The following is a 12477-nucleotide window of genomic DNA, read 5'->3' on the forward strand; positions in this document are numbered from 1 at the left end:
GGCTGTCATTGAAAATAAGAATTTGTTCTTAACTGACTTGCCTAGTTAAATAAAGGTAAAATTTGTTGGGACTGTTTTGTTACAATTCAGTTCGGCTTTTGACATTATCGATCAAATCAAATCAAATTTATTTATATAGCCCTTCGTACATCAGCTGATATCTCAAAGTGCTGTACAGAAACCCAGCCTAAAACCCCAAACAGCAAGCAATGCAGGTGTAGAAGCACGGTGGCTAGGAAAAACTCCCTAGAAAGGCCAAAACCTAGGAAGAAACCAAGAGAGGAACCAGGCTATGTGGGGTGGCCAGTCCTCTTCTGGCTGTGCCGGGTGGAGATTATAACAGAACATGGCCAAGATGTTCAAATGTTCAGAAATGACCAGCATGGTCGAATAATAGCAAGGCAGAACAGTTGAAACTGGAGCAGCAGCATGGCCAGGTGGACTGGGGACAGCAAGGAGTCATTATGTCAGGTAGTCCTGGTCCTATCGATCATAGTCTGCTGCTGGAAAAACTTATGGCTATGGCTTTACACCCCCTGCTATATTGTGGATAAATAGTTACTTGTCTAACAGAACACACAGTGTGTTCTTTAATGCAAGCCTCTCCAACAGGCTGGGGAATCAGGAATTCCCCCAGGGCAGCTGTCTAGGCCCCTTACTTTTTTCAATCTTTACTAACTACTTGCCTAGGTACATACATAGTATATTTACTTTCAGTAAAGCCAGTGTGTCTATGTATGTGGATGCGAATGAAATGACTGCAACACTTAACAAAGATCTGCAGTAAGTTTCAGACTGGGTGGCAAGGAATAAGTTAGTCCTAAGTATTTTTAAATCTAAAATAATTGTATTTGGGACAAATCATTCACTTAACTCTTAACCTCAACTAAATCTTGTAATAAATCATGTGGAAATTGAGCAAGTTGAGGTGACTAAACTGCTTGGAGTAACCCTGAATTGTAAACTGTCATGGTAAAAACATATTGATACAACAGTAGCTAAGATGGTGAGAAGTCTGTCCATAATAAAGCGCTGTTCTGCCTTCTTAACAGCACTATCAACAAGGCAGGTCCTACAGGCCCTAGTTTTGTTGCACCTGGACTACTGTTCAGTTGTTCAGCCACAAAAAGGGACTTGCAAAAAAATTGCAATTGGCTTAGAACAGGGCAGCACAGCTGGCCCTTGGACGTACACAGAGAGCTAACATGAATAATATGCATGTCAATCTCTCCTGACACAAAGTAAAGGAACGATTGACTTCATCACTACTTGTATTTATGAGAGGTATTGACATGTTAAATGCACCGAGCTGTCTGTTTGAACTACTGACACACAGCTCGGACACACATGCATACCCCACAAGACATGCCACAAGAGGTCTCTTCACAGTCCCCAAGTCCAGAACAGACTATGCGCACAGTACTACATAGAGCCATGACTACATGAAACTCTATTCTACATCAAGTAACTGATGCAAGAAGTACAATTAGATTAAAAAACTGTTAAAAATAGACCTTATGGAAGAGCGGAGACTGTGAAGCAACACAAACATAGGCGCAGACACATGTATACACACACATGTACACATGGTTTTGTATTGTAGACATGTGATAGTAGTGGAGTAGTTGTTTCAAAAAATTCAAAAAAATAAAAAACGCAAAAGTGTTGCGTGCATATGTATTCAGAGTCTGCAACACCACTAAGCAAGGGGCACCACCAAGCAAGTGGCACAATGAAGACCAAGGAGCTCTCCAAACAGATCAGGGACAAAGTTGTGGAGAAGTACAGATCAGGGTTGGGTTGTAAAAAAATATAAACATCCCACAGAGCACCATTAAATCCATTATTAAAAAATGGAAAGAATATGGCACCACAACAAACCTGCCAAGAGAGGGCCGCCCACCAAAACTCACGGACCAGGCAAGGAGGACATTAATCAGAGAGAACACCATCCCCACAGTGAAGCATGGTGGTGGCAGCATCATGCAGTGGGGATGTTTTTCATAGGCAGGGACTGGGAAACTGGTCAGAATTGTAGGAATGGTGGATGGTGCTAAATACAGGGAATGTTTCAGTCGTCCAGAGATTTGAGACTGGGACGGAGGTTCACATTCCAGCAGGACAATGACCCTAAGCATACTGCCAAAGCAACACTTGAGTGGTTTAAGGGGAGACATTTAAATGTCTTGGAATGGCCTAGTCAAAGCCCAGACCTCAATCCAATTGAGAATCTGTGGTATGACTTAAAGATTGCTGTACACCAGCGGAACCCATCCAACTTGAAGGAGCTGGAGCAGTTTCGCCTTGAAGAATGGGCAACAGTCCAAGTGGCTAGATGTGCCAAGTGTATAGAGACATACCCCAAGTGACTTGTAGCTGTAATTGCTGCAAAAGGTGGCTCTACAAAGTATTGACTTTGGGGGTGAATAGTTATGCACGCTCAGTTTTTTTTTTTATTGTCTTATTTCTTGTTTGTTTCACAAAAAATATTTTGCATCTTCAAAGTTGTAGGCATGCTGTGTAAATAAAATGATACAAACCCCCCCAAAAATCTATTTTTAGTCCAGGTTGTAAGTCAACAAAATTGGAAAAATGCCAAGCCACTATATTATAAGATTATGTATATGTAAGGTGTCCATATTAGGACCATAAAAATATCATTATAAACTGGTTGGTTCGAACACTTAATGCTGATTGGTTGAAAGTCGTGCTATATCAGACCATATACCATTGGTATGACAAACCGTTTATTTTTTCTGTTCTAATTACATTGGTAACCAGTTTAAAATAGCTATAAGGCACCTCAGCGTTTTGTGGTATATGGCCAATATACCGCGGCTAAGGGCTGTATCCATTAAGAACAGCCCATAGCAGTGGTATATTGGCCATATACCACAAACATCCGGGCCTTATTGCTTAATTCTATTTCTATGATTAGGACAGCCTCAGTGTCACAAGGAGTTGGTGTATGTACTGTATGCACGTTTGCCAATAGGCCTTTTCTCAGTGGCTTTCTAACAGGGAATCTCTTGGTTCTCTGGTCCAATAGGGATGTCCTGAAGGAGACCATGGCAGCGGATGAGCAGGGTCTGAGAACTGGAGAGAAGTGGACCCTGTTTGGAAATGAGGCTGAGAAAGTAGAGGTGGAGGTGCTCAGGGAACAGCGCTATGTCCGCCAACGCTGTGACCGCATGGCCTTGCGTAGGCAGGTAAGAGTCTGCTCTGATCTCATCCCATACAGATATACACGGACACTCCGGACACTGAATTATAGGCCTTCGGTATTGTGAATTCAGTAGGGCCAAATGTGTAAAAACAGTTGCCCAGTTGAAAATCAACATGGTCTCATTTAACCATTGTAGTTTTATGTCGCCAACGCTGACATCCCTACATTTCCCCATGGCTTACTGACAATTAAGTTTCTTTGCCTTATGTCAGTTCACCAGTAATCAAATCAAATCTAACTTTATTTGTCACATGCACCGAATACACCAAGCAAGTGTAGACCTTACTGTGAACTGCTTACTTACAAGCCCTTAACCAACAGTACAGTTCAAGAAGAGTTAAGAAAATATTTTCCAAATAAACTAAAGTAAGAAAAAAAAATGGAATAAAAAGTAACATAATAAAATAACAATAACGAGGCTATGTACAGAGGGTACCGGTTCCGAGTCAGTGTGCGGGGGTACAGGTTAGTTGAGGTAATTAGGGGGGGAAGTGACTATGCATAGATAATAAACAGCGAGTAGCAGCAGTGTACAAAACAAATGGAGGGGGGTGCATTTGAATACCAGCTGTAAGTGTATTTGAATACCAGCTGTGTCTATCCGTGTTCCAGGCTGAGCAGAAGGCTTCCATCCATTTGAAGTATCTGGAGGACCTGAGTCAAAAGGCCCCAGACTTCCCTATCCCACTGAGAGCCCACATGGTGTGGGAAGGCATGGGGGTCAAAATCTCCTGCACCATCCAGGGATGCCCACCCCCTAGGGCCACCTGGTAAGCACTCACACTTAAGGCTAATGACCTCCATTGAAAATATCTGAAGACGGATAGGTTACAGTATGCTTATTATGTAGCTACACAGGTTTTGCCATGTCAACCTTTGATTCCTGAATTGGAATATTGCTCTGATATTTGTGGGTGAAATTACCTCATTTGCTTCGATATTAGCCTTGGCAATGTGTGTAACCGTCACCCTTGATAAGCAGATGCACTAAAAGACTAGCGGATGAAAAGAATATGTGTTCAGTATTCATGCCTGAGCACAGTCAGAGCTGTGGACCAGATGACCAGCGGCTTATGAGTTGAACAATCCCAGATGGGACGCATGCATCCCAATGAGCTCCGAGAGTCTTGACTCGACTGAGACGGAGCTCAAGAAGAAATGTGAGATCAAAAGCCATCTATATGCTAAAGGAGTCATGTTAACTGTTGCGTAGCATAGATTAGCATGATTAGCACCGGGCATGAACATTGAAAGCATAACAGTGGTCATGTTTACATTTAATTGGGATTTTTGTTAGTTTATACCTAGACATTTGGACTGTTATTAACTCTCTCCTTCCCAGGTATAAGGACGGGGTACCCCTGAGTGCCTTTGGCCAGGCTTGGAACCACAGTCTGAAGCAGAAGTTTGGCCTCAACACGCTGGAAATCAGAAGGTAACTGAAAGGATTTTCAAATGTGTGCCTTTAGCACCCTGCTGTTCAAGACGTTGTAGTTACTTCCACTCCCCTCTTCCATTTCCTCCTCCTTCCTTCTGAGTGAATATGAGAGTGAACTACAGTGTCCACAGAAAGTATTCACACCCCTTGACTTATTCCACATTTTGTTGTGCTACAGCCTGAATTTAACATGGATTAAATATGTTTTTTTTCTCTCTCACCCATCTACACACAATACCTTGTATTTTAGTGCCTTGCTGCAAACAGGATGCATGTTGTGGAATATTGTTTATTATGTACAGGCTTCCTTATTTTCACTCTTGTAAATTAGGTTAGTGTTGTGGAGTAACTACAGTGTTGTTGATCCATCCTAAGTTTTCTCCTATCACAGCCATTAAACTCTGTAACTGCTTTAAAGTCACCATTGGCCTCATGGTGAAATTCCTGAGCGGTTTCCTTCCTCTCCAGCAACTGAGTTTGGAAGGACACCTGTATCTTTGCAGTTACTGGGTGTATTGATACACCATTCAAAGTCTAATTAATAACTTGCTCAAAGGGTTATTCAATGTCTGTTTTTTTTACCAATCTAACAATAGGTGCCCTTCGTTGCAAGGCACTGGAAAACCTCCCTGGACTTTGTGGTTGAATCTGTGTTTGAAATGCATTGCTCAACTGAGGGACCGTACAGATAATTGTATGGGTGGTGTACAGAGATGAAGTAGTCATTCAAAAATAATGTTAAACACTATTGTTGCACACAGAGTAAGTCCATGCAACTTATATGTGACTTGTTAAGCACATTTTTTCTCCTGAACTTATTTAGGTTTGCCATAACAAAGGGGTTGAGTATTTATTGACTCAAGACGTTTAAGCTTTTCATTTTTAATCAATTTGTACACAATTCTAAAAACATAATTCCACTTTGACATTATGGGGTATTGTGTGTTGGCTAGTGACAAAACATCTACATTTAATCCATTTTAAATTCAGGTTGTAACAATGCTTTCTGAAGACACTGTACATGAGAATGTTGGCATGTCTTGTGATTTAGCTTTGGGCTCAGCCTGGAGCCAAGATGGTGGCACAAACACATGAGTCATCACCCTTCCCCATCCCCAGGTGCTCTGTTGAGGATGCTGGGGAGTACAAGGTGGTTGCCAGGAGTTCTCTGGGTGAAGCTACTACCATTGCCACTCTGGTGGTCAACTGTAAGTAGCTGCTGATTCTGACAACTGTCATTGACATGGTATTCCTAATATGGACACCGTACATGCAGATTGCTCCTCTGCCTCAAATTCAGATAAATCATGTTAAATTGGTAACCATGTCACATTTCCCCCTTTCCTGCTCCATACTAGTCCATACTTGTTTTACTCAAGTGAAACAACCTAAGGGGATGCTCATTCATACTTCTATGGGATATAAATCACCATTCATCCGTACCAATTATTTCCAATTCATCTTGATCCAGTTCCATCTGCTGTGATGGTTTGCACCTAGATGACTGGCGTTCTATACCATATCAATAGCCTACACCTTCAATCTAAACGGATTAGTGCAATACATTACATGCATGCCATTACGAGTGAAAAAACATGTGTAGCTTAGCGCTTAGAGCATTGGGCCAATAACTGGAAGGTCACTGGTTTGAATACCCTACCAGACGAGGTCAGAAATCTGCCGATGTGCCCTTGAGCAAGGCACTTAACCCTAATTTGCTCCAGGGTCGCTGTACTGCTATGGCTGACACCGTAAAACAACACACTTCACTGCCCCTATAATAGAGGGGCAAGCGCTCCTATTCACCTATCATCCATATTTCACATGCTCACGTTCTCCTTTCGATTGTTTGAAATAGGCTCAAGGGAATATTAGTTGTGACGTGTATAAAAGTGGCTTTACCAGGATTGATTTGTCTCTCTTTCTCCGTCCTTTCCCTCTATCTCTCTGCACTCTCCCCACCCCCCTCTCTCTCCTCCTTGTCCCCCCACTCCACGATTCAGCATATCAAGGAGCTGAGGCCGCAATCAAGCAATCCTGGACCCCAAGTAAGTTTCATGCAGTATCTAATGAAAAAATGTCCTTTTTAATTTCTCTGCCGCCTTTTGAAGTTCACTCTCTTCTCTTCCGCTAAGACTGAGCCTTTGAAGACACTGACAACTCTGAGGCTCTGCTGCATGTGCTCTGAAATGGTTTGGCTGACTGGATACAAGGATGGATTGAATAGCAAGGGGATGCTTATGGTTCATCGGAGTGTGTGTTGTGTCTGTGTGTCGTGTGTGTGTTTATTTCACCTTTATTTAACCAGGTTGGCAAGTTGAGAACAAGTTATCTTTTACAATTGCGACCTGGCCAAGATAAAGCAAAGCAGTTCGACAGATACAACGACACAGAGTTACACATGGAGTAAAACAAACATACAGTAAATAATACAGTATAAACAAGTCTATATACAATGTGAGCAAATGAGGTGAGAAGGGAGGTAAAGGCAAAAAAGGCCATGGTGGCAAAGTAAATACAATATAGCAAGTAAAACACTGGAATGGTAGTTTTGCAATGGAAGAATGTGCAAAGTAGAAATAAAAATAATGGGGTGCAAAGGAGCAAAATAAATAAATAAATAAAAATTAAATACAGTTGGGAAAGAGGTAGTTGTTTGGGCTAAATTATAGGTGGGCTATGTACAGGTGCAGTATTCTGTGAGCTGCTCTGACAGTTGGTGCTTAAAGCTAGTGAGGGAGATAAGTGTTTCCAGTTTCAGAGATTTTTGTAGTTCGTTCAAGTCATTGGCACCAGAGAACTGGAAGGAGAGGCGGCCAAAGAAAGAATTGGTTTTGGGGGTGACTAGAGAGATATACCTGCTGGAGCGTGTGCTACAGGTGGGAGATGCTATGGTGACCAGCGAGCTGAGATAAGGGGGGACTTTACCTAGCAGGGTCTTGTAGATGACATGGAGCCAGTGGGTTTGGCGACGAGTATGAAGCGAGGGCCAGCCAACGAGAGCGTACAGGTCGCAATGGTGGGTAGTATATGGGGCTTTGGTGACAAAACGGATTGCACTGTGATAGACTGCATCCAATTTGTTGAGTAGGGTATTGGAGGCTATTTTGTAAATGACATCGCCATAGTCGAGGTTTGGTAGGATGGTCAGTTTTACAAGGGTATGTTTGGCAGCATGAGTGAAGGATGCTTTCCTTCGTTGCGAAATAGGAAGCCAATTCTAGATTTAACTTTGGATTGGAGATGTTTGATATGGGTCTGGAAGGAGAGTTTACAGTCTAACCAGACACCTAAGTATTTGTAGTTGTCCATGTATTCTAAGTCAGAGCCGTCCAGAGTAGTGATGTTGGACAGGCGGGTAGGTGCAGGTAGCGATCGGTTGAAGAGCATGCATTTAGTTTTACTTGTATTTAAGAGCAATTGGAGGCCACGGAAGGAGAGTTGTATGGCATTGAAGCTTGCCTGGAGGGTTGTTAACACAGTGTCCAAAGAAGGGCCGGAAGTATACAGAATGGTGTCGCCTGCGTAGAGGTGGATCAGAGACTCACCAGCAGCAAGAGCGACCTCATTGATGTATACAGAGAAGAGAGTCGGTTCCAAGAATTGAACCCTGTGGCACCCCCATAGAGACTGCCAGAGGTCCGGACAGCAGACCCTCCGATTTGACACACTGAACTCTATCACAGAAGTAGTTGGTGAACCAGGCGAGGCAATCATTTGAGAAACCAAGGCTGTCGAGTCTGCCGATGAGGATGTGGTGATTGACAGCGTCGAAAGCCTTGGCCAGATCAATGAATACGGCTGCACAGTAATGTTTCTTATCGATGGCGGTTAAGATATCGTTTAGGACCTTGAGCGTGGCTGAGGTGCACCCATGACCAGCTCTGAAACCAGATTGCATAGCAGAGAAGGTATGGTGAGATTCGAAATGGTCGGTAATCTGTTTGTTGACTTGGCTTTCGAAGACCTTAGAAAGGCACGGTAGGATAGATATAGGTCTGTAGCAGTTTGGGTCAAGAGTGTCCCCCCTTTGAAGAGGGGGATGACCGCAGCTGCTTTCCAATCTTTGGGAATCTCAGACAACACGAAAGAGAGGTTGAACAGGCTAGTAATAGGGGTGGCAACAATTTCGGCAGATAATTTTAGAAAGAAAGGGTCCAGATTGTCTAGCCCGGCTGATTTGTAGGGGTCCAGATTTTGCAGCTCTTTCAGAACATCAGCTGAATGGATTTGGGAGAAGGAGAAATGGGGAAGGCTTGGGCGAGTTGCTGTTGGGGGTGCAGTGCTGTTGACCGGGGTAGGAGTAGCCAGGTGGAAAGCATGGCCAGCCGTAGAAAAATGCTTATTGAAATTCTCAATTATGGTGGATTTATCAGTGGTGACAGTGTTTCCTATCTTCAGTGCAGTGGGCAGCTGGGAGGAGGTGTTCTTATTCTCCATGGACTTTACAGTGTCCCAGAACTTTTTGAGTTAGTGTTGCAGGAAGCAAATTTCTGCTTGAAAAAGCTAGCCTTGGCTTTTCTAACTGCCTGTGTATAAAGGTTTCTAGCTTCCCTGAACAGCTGCATATCACGGGGCTGTTCGATGCTAATGCAGAACGCCATAGGATGTTTTTGTGTTGGTTAAGGGCAGTCAGGTCTGGGGAGAACCAAGGGCTATATCTGTTCCTGGTTCTACATTTCTGGGGAATGGGGCATGTTTATTTAAGATGGTTAGGAAGGCATTTTTTTAAATATCCAGGCATCCTCTACTGGCGGGATGAGATCAATATCCTTCCAGGATACCCCGGCCAGGTCGATTAGAAAGGCCTGCTCGCAGAAGTGTTTCAGGGAGCGTTTTACAGTGATGAGTGGAGGTCGTTTGACCGCTGACCCATTACAGATGCAGGCAATGAGGCAGTGATCGCTGAGATCTTGGTTGAAGACAGCAGAGGTGTATTTAGAGGGGAAGTTGGTTAGGATGATATCTATGAGGGTGCCCGTGTTTAAGGCTTTGGGGAGGTACCTGGTAGGTTCATTGATAATTTGTGTGAGATTGAGGGCATCAAGTTTAGATTGTAGGATGGCTGGGGTGTTAAGCATGTTCCAGTTTAGGTCGCCTAGCAGCACGAACTCTGAAGATAGATGGGGGGCAATCAGTTCACATATGGTGTCCAGAGCACAGCTGGGGGCAGAGGGTGGTCTATAGCAGGCGGCAACGGTGAGAGACTTGTTTTTAGAGAAGTGGATTTTTAAAAGTAGAAGTTCAAATTGTTTGGGTACAGACCTGGATAGTAGGACAGAACTCTGCAGGCTATCTTTGCAGTAGATTGCAACACCGCACCCTTTGGCAGTTCTATCTTGTCTGAAAATGTTGTAGTTTGGAATTAAAATGTCAGAATTTTTGGTGGTCTTCCTAAGCCAGGATTCAGACACAGCTAGAACATCCGGGTTGGCAGAGTGTGCTAAAGCAGTGAATAGAACAAACCTAGGGAGGAGGCTTCTAATGTTAATTAACATGCATGAAACCAAGGCTATTACGGTCACAGAAGTCGTCAAAAGAGAGCGCCTGGGGAATAGGAGTGGAGCTAGGCACTGCAGGGCCTGGATTCACCTCTACATCGCCAGAGGAACATAGCTTTTAGCCGTACCCTTATTCTACTCCTATGAGAATTGGTCGTCTAGAACGTCTGGAACATAGAGTAAAAGGAGGTTTCTGGGGGCGGTAAAATAGCATCAAGGTATAATGTACAGACAAAGGTATGGTAGTATGTGAATTTGATTGGTTGATTGGGAGGGGTAGGTGAACAAATCGCTGCCATTTCAGCACCAGTCAGAGTCATGTATATTTCAGCACAGAGAGAGAGTGTGCAATTTATTCACTTTTGCTGTCAGCTTGGCCTATATGTATAATGCTCCTAAGCCATTCTCCAGATTTTGAGCAAGTAGAGAGGCTGGTTGCACCCACAGGGAGACCATGCAGAGTAGTGATTAGATACTGACTAATAACCAACAGCTTATTTATATAGATTGTTTAGCACTGCTCTGTTGCCTTAGCAAATGACTCGCTCTTCCTAGATTGAGTCAGCATCACACACAACTGGATCAAACTGTTATTGACAATAACAAACTCGTTGTATCACACACGGTTTAAAGTGGTGTGCAAGTCACAATCAATGGACTCAGACAGTGGTGTCCTCTGCATGTTTGAAACGAAATAGCAATCATTCCAAATGAAACTTTATCAGCATGTAATGCCATCCATACACACTGGCTGAGGAGAAAATGGGATTTGAATAGCAGAATGACATTAGTGTGGTGCTGAGACCTCATTTTGTCATGTGGAGCAGGGAGACGGATACTATTAGCCGATGTGGATTACTCCCTAGAACAAAGGGCAACCCCAGCACATTTATCATAATCATGACGGAGACATGCAGAGAATGCCTGAAACAGAGAGATTGATGGGGAGAGATGGGGAGTTATTAAATTGATGTGCATCCGAGTGATTGTCCTGGTCTGTTATTTAGACAATGATCATTATGGAAACATGTCGGCAACCTTTCAGATCTGTTGGTTGAAAGGGGATCTGACAAGGCCTGGTAGTTTTCAGTTTTATCTGTCGACAGAAAAGGGGAGCTCCGAAAAGGAAGAGTTTCATGTTTGTAAATGAGCTTTTGTTGTTTAAATACATTGTGAAAGAGATTGGTGTGTTTTTCACTATTTAATCATGGCATGGGGTTGTTCAATGACAGACATGTATTTGTTTAAAATCTATCACTTGATTGTTTTGTTTCAAAGAGACAAATAATCATGTTTTTTTGCTAAATGCTATATATCCGTCTCACTCTCAAGATATGTAATTAGTACTGATAGGTTTTACACAGTCAAATGTAACAAAAAACTAAATTGTTTATAAATTACTGTACATATGACACATACAATATTCAAAACATGTTTTTAAAAACATTAATCAATACAGTAATATGAGATCTGTATATAAAACATTTACATTTTACATTTGAGTCATTTAGCATATGCTCTTATCCAGAGTGACTTAGAGTAAGTGCATTTATCTTAAGATAGCTAGGTGAGACAACTACATATCACAGTAAACTATACAGGATACAAACATTCCATTCAAGCTACAAAATGGATATATAGCGTTTTGCAAAAAAAATAAAAACATTCATACTCATCTAAAATCTGAGAACAGTAATATTTTACACACATATGAAGGTACCCATAAGCAATCATTTAGGACGAAGAAACACAAATGTGAAACAATTGTGGATATAGCGTTTTGAAAATACATTTTTCATGTATTGCGTTCGGAAAGTATTCAGACCCCTCAACTTTTTCCACATTTTGATTTGTTATTTAAAATTGATTACAAATAAATAAAAAAATCTTATCATAAATATACACACAATACCCCACAATAACAAAGCAAAAACATAAAAAAAATTGAAATATTACATTTACATAAGTATTCAAACCCTTTAAATCAGTACTTTGTTGAAGCACCTTTGGCAGCGATATCAGCCTTGAGTCTTCTTGGGTATGACGGTACAAGCTTGGCACACATTCTTCTCTTCAGATCCTCTGAACCTCTGTCAGGTTGGTTGGGGAGTGTCGCTCCACAGCTACTTTCAGGTCTTTTCAGAGATGTTCGATCGGGTTCAAGACCGGGCTCTGGCTGGGACACTCAATGGCATTCAGAGACTTGTCCCGAAGCCACTCCTGCGTTGTCTTGGCTGTGTGCTTAGTGTTGTTGACCTGTTGGAAGGTGAACTTTCACCCCAGTCTGAGGTCCTGAGCGTTCTGGAGCAGGT

The 12477-nt window shown here is 42.5% G+C and overlaps 1 protein-coding gene across 2 annotated transcripts in view; it reads left to right on the plus strand.

Moving 5' to 3' along the window:
* Nucleotides 1-12477, plus strand: part of myom3 (myomesin 3) — a 72465-nt gene that overhangs the window by 21932 nt on the left and 38056 nt on the right. For both annotated transcript variants that reach the window (XR_002952865.2, XM_024414417.2), the window contains exons 4-8: nt 3050-3209; nt 3839-3996; nt 4569-4661; nt 5784-5872; nt 6668-6712. Coding sequence is in view for 1 of the 2 variants with exons in the window: in XM_024414417.2 (XP_024270185.2) it covers nt 3050-3209; nt 3839-3996; nt 4569-4661; nt 5784-5872; nt 6668-6712 (545 nt within the window). In the remaining variant the exon portion in view is untranslated. The remainder of the gene's footprint in view (nt 1-3049; nt 3210-3838; nt 3997-4568; nt 4662-5783; nt 5873-6667; nt 6713-12477) is intronic.

Source organism: Oncorhynchus tshawytscha, linkage group LG03 (assembly GCF_018296145.1).
Source record: "Oncorhynchus tshawytscha isolate Ot180627B linkage group LG03, Otsh_v2.0, whole genome shotgun sequence".
Classification (NCBI taxonomy): Eukaryota; Metazoa; Chordata; class Actinopteri; order Salmoniformes; family Salmonidae; genus Oncorhynchus; species Oncorhynchus tshawytscha.